The 20,129-nt window shown below is 38.2% G+C and overlaps 1 protein-coding gene across 5 annotated transcripts in view; it reads left to right on the plus strand.

The window, feature by feature from the left end:
* The window catches only part of cux1b (cut-like homeobox 1b), an 84,976-nt gene that overhangs the window by 49,178 nt on the left and 15,669 nt on the right, over nucleotides 1-20,129 (plus strand). For 4 of the 5 annotated variants that reach the window (XM_073862739.1, XM_073862738.1, XM_073862736.1 and 1 more), the window contains 10 exons: nucleotides 5,001-5,189; nucleotides 5,301-5,359; nucleotides 14,528-14,576; nucleotides 14,665-14,761; nucleotides 17,294-17,421; nucleotides 18,131-18,194; nucleotides 18,484-18,596; nucleotides 18,686-18,802; nucleotides 19,060-19,143; nucleotides 20,065-20,121. In XM_073862739.1, the coding sequence (XP_073718840.1) occupies nucleotides 5,001-5,189; nucleotides 5,301-5,359; nucleotides 14,528-14,576; nucleotides 14,665-14,761; nucleotides 17,294-17,421; nucleotides 18,131-18,194; nucleotides 18,484-18,596; nucleotides 18,686-18,802; nucleotides 19,060-19,143; nucleotides 20,065-20,121 (957 nt within the window). The remainder of the gene's footprint in view (nucleotides 1-5,000; nucleotides 5,190-5,300; nucleotides 5,360-14,527; nucleotides 14,577-14,664; nucleotides 14,762-17,293; nucleotides 17,422-18,130; nucleotides 18,195-18,483; nucleotides 18,597-18,685; nucleotides 18,803-19,059; nucleotides 19,144-20,064; nucleotides 20,122-20,129) is intronic. The other variant, XM_073862737.1, reaches the window with a different exon arrangement.

Genomic DNA, 20,129 nt, shown 5'->3' on the forward strand with positions numbered 1-20,129 from the left:
TCAAGAGACTTTCACCCGAGATTGGAAAACTGACTTGACAAGCCTGAAAACAGACATTAATCTGAAACTGGACGAAATTTCCAAAGATCTTAAAGATACGGTGAATCGAGTTGAGGAGGCCGAACACCGGGTGGCGGATTTGGAAGAGTGGAGTACCGAGGCTAGAGACGTACTATTACAAACTCTTGATATTCAACAAAAAATGCAAACTAAGCTGACAGATCTCGAAGCAAGATCACGGCGTAACAATCTACGCATATATGGAATTCCTGAGGAGGCCGAAGGAGATAACATACAAGAGTTTATTGAAAGGTTCCTTAAGACGGAACTGTCTCTCCCCGATGCAGAACTTGGGATACAGCGTTGTCACAGGGCGCTCGGACCCAAGCCACCTCCAAATGCGAATCCCCGATCGGTTGTCATTTACTTTCTTGAATATAGGATTAAAGAACTGGTCCTCCGTTCAGCGTGGAGAAAGAGGGAAGTTTACCTGAATGGGAGACGAGTGTACTTCGACCAGGATTATCCCGCGGAAACCCAAAAGAAGAGGAAAGCATACACTCCTATAAGGAAACTACTCAAAGAAAAAGGTCTCCGTTTCCAGACACCACCTCCAGCCAAACTTCGGGTGTTTTTTGAAGACGGTCCTGTTGTTTATAATAGCCCAACGGAAGCGATGGAAGACTTAAAAAAGAAAGGACTGACCACGGCCGACATTAGAGAAGATGAGGACGCCGTCGCCGCCGCATCGGCTTCAATGGAGAGGCTGAGTAAAATCACCTGGGAAACGGCAGGCGCGAAACCACGACGCGACCGAGAGAAACATCAGGAGAGGGCACGGAAAAGACTTCAGGACTTCTGCCGAGACACTGGAAAAACTGTTTGATTCTCACTCAGGGTAGAGTACTAACTGCTAAACCCAAAATAAACAATACTAAAATAGTAGATTAATATAACAAGCACAGTTTTCTATAAGAGTTCTGTAAAGTTATTTTAATATTTGTTTATTCCAAATGACTTGATTTTTGAGTAAATTCGTTTTATTAATGGTTGATTTACGTTATTGCTTGACAGACCATTAAATTAATAACGGGTAATTATGGGAGTTAGGGGAAACAAGTGCACATATTTGCAGTATCAGGTAGCACACGGGAGGCCCTTCGTAAATCGAAGATTTCCTTTCCTTTTTGGTTTTACTTTCTTACCTTTTTGTTCGGTATTACTTGTGTTATAATGTTAAGGTCACTTGGGAGTAACAGCTTGAAAGTATATTTAAAGATAAATGTCACAGCAAGAGTATAGAATTATTTCACTAAATGTTAATGGGTTGCAAAATCCTATCAAACGAAGTAAACTTATAACTAAGATGAAGAGGGAGAACCAACATATTATTTTTTGGCAGGAGACTCACCTGGTACAAACCGAACATGAAAAATTGAAAAAGTTAGGATTTAGAAATACTTTTTATTCATCCTACACAAAAGGACATGCCAGAGGGGTAGCAATACTAATACCAAATAAGGTGACTTTTCAGGTCTCCAGCCAAATAGCTGACAAAGAAGGACGTTATATTCTGGTTAAAGGGATTCTTGATTCAAAGGAAGTAACATTATTTAATGTTTACAGACCACCAGGACAGGATAAGTTATTAATTAAGAAAATATTTGAGTTAATAACTTCTGAAGTATCAGGGACACTTATATGTGGAGGGGACTGGAATGTACAGTTGTATCCCACCATAGACTCTTCAAATGCAACGAAAAAGATAAATTCTGAATCGTTGTATGTTAAAAAAATGCTTAAGGAAACTGGCATGATTGACATATGGCGGGAACTCCACCCAACTGTGAGACAGTTTACTTTCTTCTCCCACGCTCACGCAGTCTATTCAAGGGTTGATTATTTTTTCATGTTTCACTCAGACAAACATAGAATTATAGGCTGCGATATAGGACCTAGAGATGTTTCAGATCATGCAGGAGTGTATTTGAAACTCCATCTGGAGATTGAACACTAGTATCCTAAATGACCCCCAATGTCTAGAATATATTAGAAAGGAAATTGAAGACTATATTGTATTTAATAATGATGAGGATATGTCACCAAGTGTTCTATGGGATGCCGCTAAGGCAGTGTTAAGAGGTAAACTTTTAAAGTGGTCCTCAAGGAAAAAAAAGAAAAACAGAAAGTATTGACTGATTTATCAAACACACTAAAAACGCTGGAACAAAAACATATTGAATTAAATAAACCTCAAATTTTAGAAGAAATAAAAGTAACAAGACATCAAATAAACAAAATACTTGATAATCAAGTAGAGACTAAGCTTAAATATATCAAACAGAATTATTATGAGAATGGACCCAGAGCTAAAAACATTTTACCATGGAAACTCTGTAAACAGCAAACTGAAAGGTCAGTTTTCAAAATTAAAAATCCAGAAACGTAATGTGCCACAAACCGGAAGAGATACTAAGGTCATTTGAAATATATTATAAAAAATTATATTCCCAGCCAGCAGCAGCGGACCCCTCAGTTATTGAACATTTTCTGGAATCTCTAGACCTGCCATCAGTAGGACGAACACAAAACAAACTGGTATCACAAGAAATTACCGAAGCAGAAATTGATGAGGCCATATCGAATTTAAAGTCAAATAAGGTGCCAGGGGGGGATGGGTACCCAGCAGAGTGGTACAAGACATTCAGAGAATTATTACGACCTATGCTCTTAAAATGTTTTAACCATGTTCGTAAGGGAGGAGAAACCCCAATATCCTGGAAACAAGCTATCATATCAGTAATACCAAAAGCTGGAAAAGATAAGACAGAATGTGGGTCATACAGACCCATTTCTGTTTTAAATATAGATTATAGACTATACGCTTCGATAATTGCAAAAAGATTAGAAAATATAATTCCTGAATTGATTGATACCGACCAAACAGGATTTGTGAAAAACAGACAGACACAAGATAATGTGAGGCGAGCATTATTTCTGATTGATAGCATGAGCAAAACTAGTTCTAAATCTTTGGTAATTAGCCTTGATGCTGAAAAGGCTTTTGACTCCGTGCGTTGGGAGTTTTTGTATCTGGTACTGCAACGATTTGGCTTCAATAAAGAGGTTATAGGATGTCTTAAACCATTATATCACTTGCCAACAGCACAGGTTAAAATAAACGGAAATGTTTCTAATTCAATTACACTGGAACGAGGCTGTCGCCAGGGATGCCCATTAAGTCCCACACTTTTTGCACTATTTATAGAGCCACTGGCCCAAGCAATTAGAGAGGATGTAGATATATCAGGATTCCAATTTAAAGGAAATGAACGCAAAATATGTTTATATGCGGATGACATCCTTATGACAATCTCCAACCCGGACTCCAGTTTACCTAAACTTATGTCATGTCTCTTGAACAGTTTGTCACCCTCTTTATTAGGGGATAAAACTACAATGCTTAAATACTCGAATAAATTGAGTCATTGGACAATGGTTCCTCTTAATATTTGGTTCAAGGAATGTAAAGATTTTAAGCTTGAGACACAAGCACGGTTGTTAAGATGGGTGGCCTATGACAAAGATTTTAAACCTGCTCAGTTGGACTCAAGGTTTAAGCAATGGACATTGAAAGGCATTACTTCATATTGTACAATCTCATCTAATACAGGTTTAAAGAGTTTCCAAGACCTTATTGACACCTATACATTAGAAAAACAAGATTTTTTTTTTAGATATTTACAACTTTGGAACCACTACAATAAAAATATTAAAAGTAATGGAAAAATTGAAATGAATATCATCAATGTTTTTATTGATGCGTATAAGTGTGGGACTCATAAGAGACTGATATCAAGAATATATTCAAGTATACAAGCTTCTAAATGTCTTCTATGTATGTATGTATGTATGTATGTATGTATGTATGTATGTATGTATGTATATATATTATATATGTATATATATATATATATATATATATATATATATATATATATATATATATATATATATACATATATATATATATATATATATATATATATATATACATATATATATATACATATATATATATACATATATATATATACATATATATATATATATATATATATATATATATATATATATATATATATATATATATATATATATATATATATATATATATATATATACATATACATATATATATATATATATATATATATATATATATATATATATATATATTTAGGAAACATACCATCTGATTTTAACACTCAAGACAAGTACCTACTTAAAATATTACTGGTTGCTAGCAAAAAGGCAATAACTAAGAAATGGTTGGATGTGAACCCACCAACAAAAAAAAGAATGGATAATGATTGTAAAAAATATGTATGATATGGAGAATCTCACCTTTTCTCTAAGATTAAGCATAGATAAATTTTACAAGTACTGGTCAAAATGGTTAACGTATAGGAGTGTGGATCGAACATAATGAGAGGTTGTAAATGTCTTGCAATGTCTGTGCTTTTTGTTTTATGAGAGGACCTTGAACCTTTTTTTTTTTTAGACATATATTCTCCTGGTGGATGTTTTCATTTTCATTTATTTATATATATATTTATTTATTTATTTATTTATTTATTTTTTCATTCTTTTTTTTTTCATTCTCTCTCTTTCGATATTATTTGGAGAGCAACCCCTGACATAAAGTTAATTGTACATGAACATCTTATTTGTATCTGATACCCCAGTGACCCGTCTGTTCTGTTCGTTGGTATGTGTTGCATAAAAAAATAAAAAGTATTAAAAAAGGACTGTGCTGCCTTAACATGACTGCAGGAGGCGCAATAATATTACGCAGCAGCCGAAAATAGTCCTAATTAGTTGTCTATAGTAGTGCTGCCCTCAGTTCAGAAGATCGGTTCTCTTCTTACACATTCATGTGACTGATGCGTGACACATGTTTATGTGCTGGTGATGATCAGGGTTTCTGTTTATTTAAGCAGGATGAGTGTGAGATGACATTACGTCCGAGTCTGGAGGCGGAGCTAAGTGCAAAGGAGCGTGAGATGATTCAGTTGGTGGAGGATGTTCAGAGACTGCAGGGCAACCTCTCCACTCTTCGGGAGAACTCGTCCACACAGATCAGCCAATTACAACAACAGCTCACCATCAAGACTGCCACACTGAAGGTACAACCTCACCAAAACTTTGAGGACTGTTTCAATCTCAAATTTGAGCGAGTGAACAGTAGGTGGGCTTCTGCCAGTACCACACCTATAGCTTTACTTTCCTTTATCCAGCAACTGGAAGAGAAGCTTCAAACACAAGCAGATTATGACGAGGTGAAGAAAGAGCTGAGGTACAGTAAGATCCCATTTAAATTTCTCTAAGATGCTGCTAAGCTTTGTTGCTTTATATTGCTATGCTGGTAATTTTCAGGTTTTAGTGTATAAATCTGTACGTAGGATTGGAATTCTATATGCAAATTTTAGGCATTTTTTACATGATTGTTAATTTATTTAGTCCAGTGAAAAAGGACATGTTCTTCAAGGTGGGTTTGCAGGTTTTGTAAGTTCACGGCCAGGTAAACAAACCTATTTACAAAGTCTACTTTTCAAAATCATTGTAGGGTTAAACAATGGGACTTTTTATTTTAGTTGTTTAAATGTGGTTTTAAAGAGAGTATAGGTATATTTTATTAGATCTTAAAGGTGACCAGGAATGGATTGAAATAATATGTTACATTGTTCTAAATATAAGGGGTTTAGCTTTTTTAAGTGAAAAATGACCCAGAGATGGTTTTACATGTCCATTTTGCCCTCAGAATGAAATGGTCTGTTATTACATTATTTGAAAGGGTCATGAATAATAATAAGGATCTGAGCTGACGCTTAACTCTTTCACCGCCAGCGTTTTTAAAAAAGTTGCCAGCCAGCGTTTTTCATGATTTTCACAAAAGTTTAATGCCTTCCAGAAAATGTTCTTCTTCAAATATATAAACATACAGTATACCAAATGAAAGAACAGACCCTCTGCTTTCAAGCAAAAAAAAAAGTTTCATCCTACCTTCAGTAGTTCTTTTGTAATCAGCTTTTGAATATGGGTAGGTTTCTGCAAAAACACCACATTTTGAGCAAAAAGCAGAGATAATTCCATTTTTATGATGGACTTTTCATAGAGATCCCATTCAGAGCCATCTTTAAAACAGACACGGACATGCAGCAGCTTGCCATAGGGCAATACTTGCGGTTTTAAAAAGTTGCGGAAGGGCGCCACCTAGTGGATAATAGCGGAAAGGCGGAAATACTCGTCATTGGCGGGGAAGCGTTTTCTCTTGACTGACGAGATATCTCGTCAATGGTGGGGAAAGAGTTAAGGTGAGTGACACAAATACACGTGCACTTCAGTTAGTATATAGTAGAATTACTGTATAAAACGCAGGCAGAAATTAATATAAACATCCGCATAAATATAGATCTATGCCATTTAGTATGGTAATTAACATTAGATAAGGTTAACTTCACTACAGACGCATGTTGTGTTTGATCTCGACAACGCGATAAGTTATCGATAATGTTGTTTGCTAAGAAACTCAATTTAAACCAAAATCAACGGTAATAAAATCACTACATACGGTTTGTGGTAGGGGTTGTAATGGCCATATTGTCCTCTTCTTCAGTATCAGAATGCACGAGATTTAAATAAGAATGAGGAAACATTACTGTTTGAGTCTCACGATATGTCATTACCATGTACAGAGCTCTAATAGTTCAGCTTTGATTAGGTAAATATAGTTTTACATTCTTGGTCACCTTTAAAGGCACACCACAGAACTTTTTGGCCACTAGGGGGCGCTAGACATGTATTTTTCATGCCTATCGCCCCTAGAGGCCACAAGCGCCGCAGCACTGTCGCAAAGGAAAAAAACTGGCCGACCTTAAAACTAAAATAAACCTTTAAAACGCTAAACGATCAACATTTTGAGGCATCAGGGAGAAACGCAGTCATGTTACAACTTTCTGATGAGGAACTCGTGGCAGAAGCCATTTCTCAACCTGAAGGTTGCAGCATCTGGATGACGTATTTCTAAGCTGCATACGTCATCAAGACTGTCTTATTTCAGAATATTAACAATTATAAAGTTGACTATTATACTTAGTTAATTGTAAATTGTTGCAGTATGCTTAGTACTTGCAAATGTAATGTTCAGTTTACCTTAATAAACCAGGCTTGATGACTTATGCAGCCTGCATATTTGACATTTCCAATTGAGAAACGACCAGAAGTATTTCCTGCCTTTTTCGAAACAAATATTGTTGCATCGTCTCTCTCTCTCCCTCGCCACCAGGATTTTTCGCAATGGCGCTTGTTTTTCCTCTCTTTTGTGTGAAAATTGTCGCTCCAATTTCAAGTAAACCGATGTGTTTTGGTCTGCCGTGTAATACGTCACGCGAGTGACAGCGGAATGCAGCAAATGAGGAAGAGAGAAACACTCGGATTTGATTGGTGAATGAATAGGGATTGGTTTTACACTGTGTGAGTTTGAGCAAGTTTGACTGCTATAGCATCCTGGATTGTAATGTAAATACCATAGACAGTAAAAGAAAGGTAAATACGTGAACACGTGAATGCAGCATCTGAATACAGGGAACTATATGCAAGATAATCGCCGTCATTTATAAAGAAGATCGCATTATGTATTAATCAAGATCGTGAGTTTATATAAAAAATTGCCTTAAAGGGGAATCGAACCCAGGTCGCCCGTGTCATAGGTCCGTCTAAAGGCCGGGGTATACCTTTTTTCCGCGTCTGGCTCGCGCGCGCACGCGTCCGCGCAGCTTTCCGAGTATACTCCCCGCGGCTACACGTGGACGGCCGTGTTCGACACTATACGCAATACAAATGATTTCTTATTCAAATTATTACTCTAGTGCAGCACTGATTTGGAGACATTTACAGTACATTAAAACATTAGGATAGGTGAAGAAAAGAAACTGATCCACCATTGCAAACACAGTTTAGAACAAACAACAAGACAACAAAGAACAGGAATCAAACAATATGGTAACAAACATGCTCCACAGCTTTCTGTTCTTGGAAGAAATAAAAATGAAAGAAGAAAAATGATAGTGTGTGTGCAAATGCTGTCTATTTCCTTTGTATAATTGTTTGTAGTGGAGTGTCCTGTCTAAATATTTTCACGCGCATTCGCTGTTGTACTCGGACTGTCCTGATGACGAAAATGACGTCATGCGGACGGCCCGCATACGCGGACGTCCCTTGTATACTTTCGGCTAAAGCTCGACTGGCTGAATACATGTTGTGCCTCCATCTTTGAAATACATTCGATGACAAGGAACATTACTGGAATTCAAGCTCCGCCTTTCGCGCTTTCAGACTACACTCTCACGCTGACCTTTCTCAACTGAGGCTGAAACCCCCCGACGTTGCATTTGTAGGCGGCATACGTCATCAAGAAATAAGTCTTATTTCTGAATATTAACAATTATAAAACTGACAATATTCTTAGTTAATTGTAAATTGATGCAATATGCTTATGACTTGCAAATGTAATGCTCAGTTAACTTAAATAAACCAGGCTTGATGACGCATGCAACTTGCATATGCAACCTACGTAGGCTAAAAGCCTTCGGATTGATCAACAGCCACACCCCGAGGAACCTGCAATGTAATGCTTTGATTTGAGGCAGATTTGAAAGCCTGTTGAAGACCTATTCCCGAGGACATTAAAACAAGTCGCCAAGAAAGCGAAAAAGGGATTTAAAACGGCAACGTGACAGGAAAAAAAGTCAATATTGTAACGTTTGTTTTCCAAGATGTAAACAGCTCAGGAGGCTTGAGCTGATGCTGAAGTTGCCTGTTTTCTATCTGCTCCACAGGTAATTCAGCATATTTGTTTAAATCTATACAGTCTATGGTGTGAACTCTAAGTTTTATAGTTCCTTGGCTAACTATAGCATGGTTATGCATAACACTACGTCTTGTTAGTGTAAACGCGCATGTGGTTGAATGTGTTCGAACAGCCACACGCCGTCTCTCCACATTTATGTAATCTGAGATACTGAGATCAATGCTTTACATCTTTTCTGACCTCTAGCACAAACACACGGTGTACAGTGCTATATTTAGCCTTTCATTGATAAAACTAAAGCGGCTGATCTTTCATTAGTTTCATTTTACAACCGTGTGAAAGTTATTTCAGTAATTGCGCTGAAATATCAGAAAAAGCTCTTACATATACATGGACAAAACATTGTGTTGCATGTTTACTTGCATGTTTAATTGTTTCAAAGCAGCTTTACATCAATAGAAGCAGTGAAAAGCACAGAAAAACGACAGATAGCACAACAAAATACACGATAGCATAAGCAGTTAAATTTGCTGCGGCTATGATTCAACATTATAAGCAAGCGTATTACTAATGTAACGTCTAGAAGAGGAAGCTAAGTTAAGCACAAGAAGGCTGCCTCCCCGGGGTAAAAAAACCCCTAAGAGAAAAAAAACCCGGGCTTTTTAGCAGAGGAAATAAAAAAAGTCCTAGGAGGGAAAAACCCTTGGGAGATATATATACACACACACACATATAAATGAATAAGGAGATTAAGCGGAGATTAAGCGGAGATTAAGCGGGTTTTTTCACCGGCCAGTAGATCAGAGGTGTGCCGACTTTCACATCTACCGGAACTGAGTCTGTTTGTCTCATTGTCCTCGGGGTCGAGGACGAGACAAGGGGAGAAAAACAAAATCATATTAGCGTATGGGCTGTTCACATGTAATTTAAGTATCACACAGTGATGTGGTTTAAATCAGCTTAGTTCCAGACAGACTAACTATTGTGGCATAATTATATTATCCACAGTTGAGGATTTTGCAAATTGGGGGCCCAATGCGAAGGTATATATGGTAACTAAGGGTCACCTTCCGATCTTTAAGAGAAAATGAAACCTGTCGACCTGTTTGACTAAGGCCTGAAGCCCCACTGTCGTCGTTAATGCAGGTTCAGTGTCAAACGGGTCTATATTGTGTACTATTTACAAGACCACGAGAAAAGGCCAACATCGCAACCTGACCACACGTGCCAACCCGTTTGACTAAGGCTGGAGGCCCCACTGTCGTCGTTAATGCAGGTTCAGTGGCAAACGGGTCTGTATGGCATACTATTCACAAGATACAAGAAAGCGCCAACATCGCAACTCGACCATACGTGCCAACCTGTTTGACTAAGGCTGGAGGCCCCACTGTTGTCGTTAATGCAGGTTCAGTGGCAAATGGGTTTGTATGGCATACTATTTAAAAGACACACAAAAACACCAAAATCGCAACCCGACCATATGTGGCAAACCGTTTGACTAAGGCCGGAAGCCCCGCTGTCATCGTTAATGCAGGTTCAGTGGCAAACGGTGACAAACTATTTAATGCAATTAATTTTTAAGTGTTCATGCAGATAAGGTTTTTATTTATTTATTTGGTTGGTCTGTGTTATGACCGTAAGTGCTTTGTTCCGTAAAAATAACTATTGCGAGTTAAGTACCTTTACTAGACAAATTATGCGAATGCTTTGTTGAAGAGAAAAGTTTTAAGTCTAGATTTAAAATGATCGACTATGTCTGATTCTCGGACACCGGTTGGTAAATCATTCCAGAGCTTATGGTTTAAGTAGGAAAAGGATCTTCCACTTTTAGACACTTTTGATAGTCTAGGGATAATCAATAGACCAGAATTTTGCGACCGTATTGTGCGTGATGGATTGTATTCTGATAGTAATTCTCTAAGATATGAGGGTGCTACGCCATTTAAAGCTTTGTAGGTGAATAGTGATATTTTAAATTGTATGTGATATTTAACTGTTAGCCAGTGTAAAGATGCCAGAATTGGGCTTATGTGGTCATACTTCTTAGATCGAGTAAGTACCCTTGCAGAAGCGTTTTGAACTAGCTGCAGCTTGTTTACCTGATTTGCATGGCATCCCCCAAGTAGCGAGTTACAATAGTCTCGAATAGACTAGAGGTCATAAAAGCATGGATAAGCTTCTCTGCGTCAGATGTAGACAGTATATGGCGTATTTTTGAGATATTTCTAAGATGGAAGAATGCTGTGCGGCAGACGTTGCTGATATGACTATCGAAGGATAAGTTCCTGTCGAACATCACACCTAAGTTCCTAACCATGGAAGATGGCACCACAGTGCAGCCATCTATGTGCAACTTGTAATCTGACATATTATGTTTGTAGCGATTTGGTTCAATAATAAGTATCTCTGTCTTATTGGAGTTGAGCTTAAGAAAGTTATGTGCCATCCAGGCACTAACATCGCTAATGCAGTCTGTTATCTTAGAAAACGTGGGTGTTTCGCTGGGATGTGAGGAGATGTAAAGCTGGGTATCATCTGCATAGCAGTGAAAACTTATGTTATGTATCCTTATAATGTCTCCTAGGGGTAACATATATAACGAGAACAGGATAGGACCTAAAACTGATCCCTGCGGTACACCGTATTTAACCAGGGAGTGATATGACTCTTCCTCATTTACATAAACAAAGTGATACCGATTTGTTAGATATGACCTAAACCAGGCTAGCCCCTGACCACTGATACCAACATAGTTTTCTAGTCTATTGAGTAAGATTGTGTGATCTATTGTGTCAAAGGCTGCACTAAGGTCTAGTAATATAAGAATTGAGATTTCACCACGATCGGATGTTAATAGGAGGTCATTTGTAACTCTAAGCAACGCTGTCTCTGTGCTATGGTGGGGCCTGAATCCTGATTGGAACTTTTCATATGTACTATTATTTGTCAAGAATGTCCATAACTGGCTTGCCACTACCTTTTCTAATATTTTTGAAAGAAAAGGGAGATTTGAGATTGGTCTAAAGTTATTAAGCTCTCCCTGATCAAGCTGTGGTTTTTTAATCAGCGGTTTAATAACTGCTAGTTTGAAAGCTGTTGGAACGTATCCTATTTCTAGCGATGAGTTAAAGATATTTAGAACCGGGGTTAACACTACAGGGAATACCTCTTTAAGTAGTTTTGTGGGAACGGGGTCTAATGTACAGGATGATGATTTGGATGATGTGACTAGTTTAGAGAGCTCATCTATTGTAGTAGGTTTAAATGAATCAAGATTTTCGTATGGTAATCTAGTGTTAAGTGAACTAATGGGTAGAGTGGTGGCTGCTTGGGTAGCTACGATGTTTTCCCTAATAGCCGTAATTTTGTTAGAAAAGAAGTTCATGAAATCGTTACTATTGTGTTGAAGTTTACTATTGGTTTCTGTTTGTTCTTTGTTTGTAGTCAGTTTCGCAACTGTGCTAAAGAGGAAACGAGGGTTATTATGATTCTCATTTATAAGCTTGCTAAGATGGGTAGATCTGGCGGTTTTAATAGCCTGTCTGTAGTGTTTAACACACTCTTTCCATGCTGCACGCCATATCTCTAACTTTGTGCTTCTATAATTTCTTTCCATTTTCCTAGCTGCCTTTTTAAGGGCTGCGGTGTGATGGTCATACCATGGAGCTGGCGGTTTTTCTTGGATTCTCTTTTTTCGAATGGGAGCAACGATCCAATGTGTTAGAACAGACATTGTTCAAATTTTCTATTACAATATCTAGATCGTCACAGTTATCTGCTACATGTTTCATTTGGGACAGGTCTGGAAGAGTGCTAATAAAGCTATCTTTAGTGGTGGAAATTACTGTTCTGGCTAGTCGGTAGCATGTTGTGGATTGAGTGATCCTATCTAGAAGTACAGTGTATGACACAAGGTAATGGTCAAAAATTGCATCACTCTGAGGTGATATTTCAATGTCATTAATATTGAATCCGAGTGACAGAATTAAGTCTAATGTGTGCTTACGAGTATGCGTTGACCCTCACGTTTTGTCTAATATTGAGAGAATTCAGAACATCCATAACCGCACGTCCTAATGCATCTTTTGGGTTATCCACATGGATATTAAAATCACCAACAATAAGAGCATTATCTACCGTGACTACAAGCTCAGACAGGAAATCTGCTATTTCTTTAAGGAAATCCTCATGGTGGCCCGGAGATTGTAGCTAAGGCAAAAGAAAGCTATTTGTGGTTATGATCAGTTATTTCCATATTTAACAACATTAGTTCAAATGATTTAAATTTTAGTTCAGATTTTTGGTTTACTTTAAAATTTTTGTTGTATATTGTAGCTACACCACCCCCTATACTAATAGTCTTGTGGGGTGGATTCATTTAAACTAATGTAGTCGTCTGCTTTAAGCCAGGTTTCTGTTAAGCAGAGTGCATCTAAGTTTTGGTCATTAATTATTTCATTGACAATAGGTTCTTTATTGGTAAGCGATCTAATGTTAAGAAGGCTGAATTTTAACATTCGAGGTTCATCTGTTAATGTATTGTTTTCTAATTTTATATTAACCAGATTTGTACCAGATGTGGCAAGCGGTGCTCTGTATTTATTTGTTCGGGGAACAGATACAGTTGAAATGTGTTGATATTCTGGTAAGATCGACTCGAAGTCCTGGGATATAAGTGATCTTGACATATCACGGCAGCTAACAGACGGACGGTTAAACCGATCCATCTGTTTCCTGACCTGGGCCCTGGATAGTCAGACTATATCAGAATTAAGACTGTTGATCAGATTTCTAGTGAGTATAGCACTTCCTTCCGAAGGGTGAAATGGGCGCTGTACATTGCATTGGATCTGCTAAAACCGGGTATCAACTCCTCTGAGGACAGGTCAGAAAAGCATATATAAGATGAATCCGCCATTAGATCGGAAAATGCTAGCTTCAGCCGGCACCGTTTGTTGATGTTAGCGGGCTATATGCTAACACTGGGTGTTTATTAGTGATAAATAGTTTCACGTGGTAGTACTGCTCAATAATCATTACGGTAAAGTATTCCTAGGATAAACTAATAAGTTATATTATATAAATAGGAATAAGAAAAAAGGATTTAGGTGACAAACTCGACGGAGCTCCGATGCACGATCTGTTCAGCGTGACGTAACTCTCAGCTCTACACGAGGAACAGCAGTGGACACTGTGTTAAAGTCCGACCCTTTAACACAGTGGTCACCAATCCTGGTCTTGGAGGGCCGGTGTCTCTGCAGAGTTAAGCTCAACCCTAATCAAACACACCTGAAGCAGCTAATTAAGGTACTTCATGCGTGTTTAATTAGGGTTGGAGCTAAACTTTGCAGAGACACCTGCCCTCCAGGACCAGGATTGGTGACCCCTGCTTTTTAACCATTAAACACATCTTACTGGTTTGTCATGACCTAAGGCTCCAGGGTTTCCCACAGAAAATTTGTTAGTTAAGGTGGTTAGGGCCAAGGGGGTGGCAATCAAAGGGGCGTCAAGTATGAAAATTAAAATATTTTAATAAAATAAATAAATCAAATATTTATTTTTAAAACACTCAAATAAATCTTAATTTTGAAAAAACTATGACAAAAAATTAACACATACTAGATGTATCATAATGGTTTATTTTGTTATTGGTAGTATCCTGAAGTCAATGGAGTTTGGCCCATGTGATGACTCTACATTGCAGGTAAATGCAGCCTTTTATTTTAGTTTATTTTGTGTACATTTGTAGCACATGAGTAGTTGACTCTCTAATGTTTTGTGGTCTCCAACAGGATTCATGTAAACCATTAGAAGTGCTTCTGCTGGAGAAGAACCGCAGCCTACAGTCTGAGAATGCATCTCTGCGCATCGCTAACACTGACCTGAGTGGTAAGTCTGATCTCAGCTGTGCTGAAGGGAGAGTATGATCTTGGTTCAGAAAATCTTAAAATTTCTCATTAATGCCAACCAATCACATGGCGGTTGCTTCAATGCATTGAGGGGTGTGGTCCTGGTCAAGACAATCTCCTGAACTCCAAACTGAATGTCAGAATGGGAAGGAAAGGTAATTTAAGCAATTTTGAGCGTGGCATGGTTGTTGGTGCCAAACTGGCCGCTCTGGGTATTTCACAATTTGCTCACTTACTGGGATTTTCACGCACAACCATTTCTAGGGTTTACAAAGAATGGTGTGAAAAGGGAAAAACCTCCGGTATGCGGCAGTCCTGTGGGTGAAAATGCCTTGTTGATGCTAGAGGTCAGAGGAGAATGGGCCGACTGATTCAAGCTGATAGAAGAGCAACTTGACTGAAATAACCACTCCTTTCAACAAGAGGTATGGAGTTAGGCCACAACAGGCACAACCTTGAGGGGGATGGGCTACAACAGCAGAAGACCCCACCGGGTACCACTCATCTCCACTACAAATAGGAAAAAGAGGCTACAATTTGCACAAGCTAACCAAAATTGGACCGTAGAAGACTGGAAAAATGTTGCCTGGTCTGATGAGTCTAGATTTCTGTTGAGACAGAATTAGGCGTAAACAGAATGAGAACATGGATCCATCATCCCATGCTGGTGAATAACCTGAAAAGAGCTGGGACCCCGTTTCCAAGGTTACTGTTGCTAATACACTAAGATGGCATAATTTTTAAATCATGCATGGCACGGAAAGTTCCCCTGCTTAAACCAGCACATGTCCAGGCCCGTCTCAAGTTTGCCAATGACCATTTGGATGATCCAGAGGAGTCATTGGAAAAAGTCATGTGGTCAGAAGAGACCAAAATATAACTTTTTGGTCATAATTCTATGAAACGTGTTTGGAAGAAGAAGAATCATGAGTACCATTCCAAGAACACCATCCCTACTGTGAAGCATGGGGATGGTAGCATCATGCTTTGGGGGTGTTTTTCTGCAGATAGGACAGGGTGACTGCACTGTATTAAGGAGAGGATGACCGGGATTTTGCGAGATTTTGGGGAACAACCTCCTTCCCTCAGTTAGAGCATTGAAGATGGGTCAAGGCTGGGTCTTTCAACATGACATTGACCCGAAGCACACAGTCAGGATAACCAAGGAGTGGCTCTGTAAGAAGCATATCGAGGTTCTGGCGTGGCCTAGCCAGTCTCCAGACTTAAACCCAATAGAGAATCTTTGGAGGGAGCTCAAACTCAGTGTTTCTCAGTGACAGGCCAAAAACCTGACTGATCTAGAGAAGATCTGTGTGGAGGACTGGGTCAAAATTCCTCCTGCATTGTGTGCAAACCTCGTGAAAAACTACAGGAAACGTTTGACCTCTGTAATTACAAACAAAGGCTACTATACCAAATATTAACATTTGACTTTTTCAGGTGTTCAAATCAGGAGCGTAGGAGCCATTATACGTGGGGGATATTTCAAAATCTAAGTTTTGTCCCCCTCACCATTTCCCAATGTCAGATTTTGTTTTGCATTGCCTGCCTATCTCTGCCGATTTCAGTCTCCAAATGAATCCATTCTCCAACTTTTAAATGCATAATTACATTTTTAAAAATGAAATTAGAGGGCTTAAGTGCAGCTTTCGAAAGTTGGTCGTTTTGTCACTATGGACCTTTTGAAATGCCATTGCGACCCTAACTTTTAATGGGTCGCAAATGTATCACAGGTTATTTTTGTACTTACCTTATGTTTCAGGCAATATGCTATGATTTACTACGAGCATTTATTAAAACAGAAATGTGTATTTTAAGAATACGTTTTTATAACATGCTCTGAGACTTCAACACATCAAGTTGGCTTAATTTTGCGTGCGTGTTCGGTGTGCGTTCACATGCTCTCTGTTTCTCAATTAATTGTGTGCGACACGAAGCAAGCTCTGTGTCACATTGTGTCCTTTCATGTTTCTGAACTTGAGCAGAGTTTTACCATTAGAGGTCTTCACGAAGGAAGGTCTTTACCTGCACTGTCTATTAATATGCTATACATAGTATTATATTATATTGAGTTTGATAAAAGGGGTCATCTAATTTATTTTATATCAGTGCCAACACGGTGTGTTTTTGTGGTGCTTTGACAAACTGTGTCAGCTTTGTTAATGGCAAATAAAGTTTGGGGTGGTTAGATTAACTATAATGTGAAATTAATATTAACGTTCAATAAATCAAACTATTGTGTTGTGTCACACATTATTAGTTCTTTGTCACATGTAGCCTATTGTAGACCATTTTATGTTGGTGGGTAATGATTGCCCTTTTCACCAGCTACCACCACAAGTAAATTTCAGATCTGTGGGAAACACTGCAACAGGCATGTGGTTTAAACATGGCAAGTAAAATTAAAAGGACATCTGTATGCAATACAGTTTCATTATTATTCATTATTATCCAGAATGGCTTAAAATAACTAATTTGTGTGTGCACGTCTGTGTGTTGTGTGTATTTTCAGGCCGTTATGCGACTCTACAGCTGGAGTTCTCAGCAGCAGTGAAGAGCATCTCTGATCAAAAAGACCTCATCCTCAAACTGGAGCAGGATCTAAGCACCATCCAGACTATGTCACGGCCCGAGGCTGAGGTCAGAAAACACACCACACACTTTAAAAAGATGAATAGGGATCTACATTTACACAACTCTTTTCCTTTCATAGTTTATTGTACAGTAGACTGCACACGCGTGTAAATTGATTCTGTATCTGTTTACTTTATGCAGTAAAATATATACTAAGGAATTTTGCTAAGTAATTCCATTTGCCTTGATCTTTTGACATAAAAGTGGTCTTGGTATTATTAATAAAACTTGCTAGTTTCATAGCTGTAATTTCATAATCAGTTTAAATTGGCTGGATGACATCACAACCACACCCAGAGAAAGATGACAACACACCATTGTACTGTTGGCACTGCCCACTTGCGTTCAGTCTGACTCAAATGGATCTAAAGCAGTAGTTGTCTACAATCCAAAGCAAATGTGTTAGAAACATGGTGGTATTGTATTGATCATCTGTGCTCATAGTTGCTGGCAGTAAGTGCATTATTAAGGTGCAAATCTCAGTTTAAAAGAGAAATAAAGTTTCAGTGTTTGTACATACACGGACAAGTGCTTGTTTTAAAACAACTGCAATGTACTTGAAATGGGGAAAATAATATACTGTAATCATTCTGGGTTGGTGTAAAAGATTCATACCAAAACGATGGTAGCACTTCAAATGAAGCACTCAAACACAATATGTAATTTAAGACACTTAAATGACATGAAATAAGAATGATATATGTTCGCGTTGTAGGGTGCAGACAGCACTGTGCTGATAGTCCCTGAGCCCGTGAAAGAAGCCACATCTCTGTTCTCAGGTAAACCCAGACATTTCCAGTGCTTAATGTGGGATAAGTAGATAATAGATTATGTTGTTTCCATTTTTATAGATCACCTCACAAATATAATATAACAGATTGAAATGTGGCTTATAAGGTGTAGTCTTGATTATTTAAAAGCATGCAACTCGGCCAAACCATTTCTCCTTAATTCTAATGATATGACTGGTTTGGTTTTGTGAGTGATGGGTTTAGGGGTAGATTATAGTAAATCCCATCATATATTACATTAGGTTTCCTCTCAAGCTGTTTGTGTGTGTTTCTGGAGGTGTGAGCAGCTCTCCTCAGGCAGATCTTCCTCAGGGTCAGATGGATTCTCTGCTGTCCATTATCTCCAGTCAAAGAGAGCGTTTCCGCTCACGTAATGTGGAGCTAGAGGCTGTGAGTACACATCATCATCATCATCATCTCTCTTTCTGTTTGTCTAAGTAACAGACACATGCTGATGTAGGTTTTATTATCATCATCAGACAAACAGTTCCCTACAGCAAACCTTACAGGCGCTGCAGAGCAAACTGGACAGCATGCGGGCTGACAACATCAAACTCTACGAGAAGATCAAATTCCTGCAGAGCTTCCCCAGCAGAGTAACTCCCATAAACAACATACACAAATAAATACAAGCACTGTTTAATACTGATGTACAGTGTAATGTATTCCCGTAGTTGTCATTCATTAGAAAATATAAAAATAATAATGAAAAGTTGTTTTAAATGAGTAAACTCTTAAAATGGAGTCTTGAAAATAGTTTTAGTTAGAATAAATGTGTTGTGTAATTCTACTCTCCTCCAGAATAATCCTTTAGTAAGAAAAACACCTCTTATTGAGTCTGTCTGTCTCTCAGGCTGGAGACAGTGATGATACAGTCATGCGGTACTCATCTCAGTATGAGGAAAGACTTGACCCCTTCACATCCTTCAGTAAACGGGTGAGAATATCTTCATCTTCCACAGATATACAGAGAGCTGTGGAGGAATCTACTGTCCTGACCTAAATATGAGTAAAATAGGCTGTAAACATAAATTTTTCAGACTTTTTTTATAGTGAACTTTTGTACAAACACTTAACAAAATTCTAAGATTTCAATAAAGTGAGGGGGGATTTTATTATGAAATGCATATTTTATATCAATACACGTTGGCCAAGTGAGTTAGGGTAACCACCTGTTCCGCCTTGCATTGCACTGCACAGCATTTTGAATCTTTGTCCTGCACGTTGCATATTGGGGAATGTCCTGCATTATTTTTTATCAGTGTTGGTTTTTTAATTGTCACGTTAGGAAAACCTGCATGCGTTCTTTAAAACGTCTTAAAAATGTGGTGTATTTTCTCCAATATTTGACAGCGCTAAAAGCAGCAACCTCGATGACACACATTAGTGTGTTCAAATTCAGGTGGATGACATTGAAGTGCTTTAGAGCAATACTTGATTATTATACATTATATCATAGTTGTAGGTTGTCCTTCAATATTTCATTGTAACGTTCCACATTGTCCCACACAAACGTACTACTTGTCCCACATTTGGTTTGTTGGGTGGTGGTCACCCTGTGATTAGGAACTAAATAAAATTAGCGCACTCATGTCCATGGTTAAATATACTGCTGGATACTGCTTTAATATTGTAGGTCCTTTTCTGCAGAAGGTCTCAGACATGAATCAACATGGAGGACAAAAAAAATCAAAATCCGATTTCCTTTGCTAAAAACCTTGTAATGGGTGCTACTAATTTTGACCAGGAATGTTTGTGACTCTGTTCATTTACTTATGAGATATTTAGTTTGAATGTTAGTTTCTATTGATCATTTAGATTCATGATATATTTGTAATAAAATGTGATCTTTCCTCAGGAGCGGCACAGAAGATATCAGAACCTCAGCCCTTGGGACAAAGCAACACTCAGTCTGGTGTGTAA

Source organism: Misgurnus anguillicaudatus, chromosome 24 (assembly GCF_027580225.2).
Source record: "Misgurnus anguillicaudatus chromosome 24, ASM2758022v2, whole genome shotgun sequence".
Classification (NCBI taxonomy): Eukaryota; Metazoa; Chordata; class Actinopteri; order Cypriniformes; family Cobitidae; genus Misgurnus; species Misgurnus anguillicaudatus.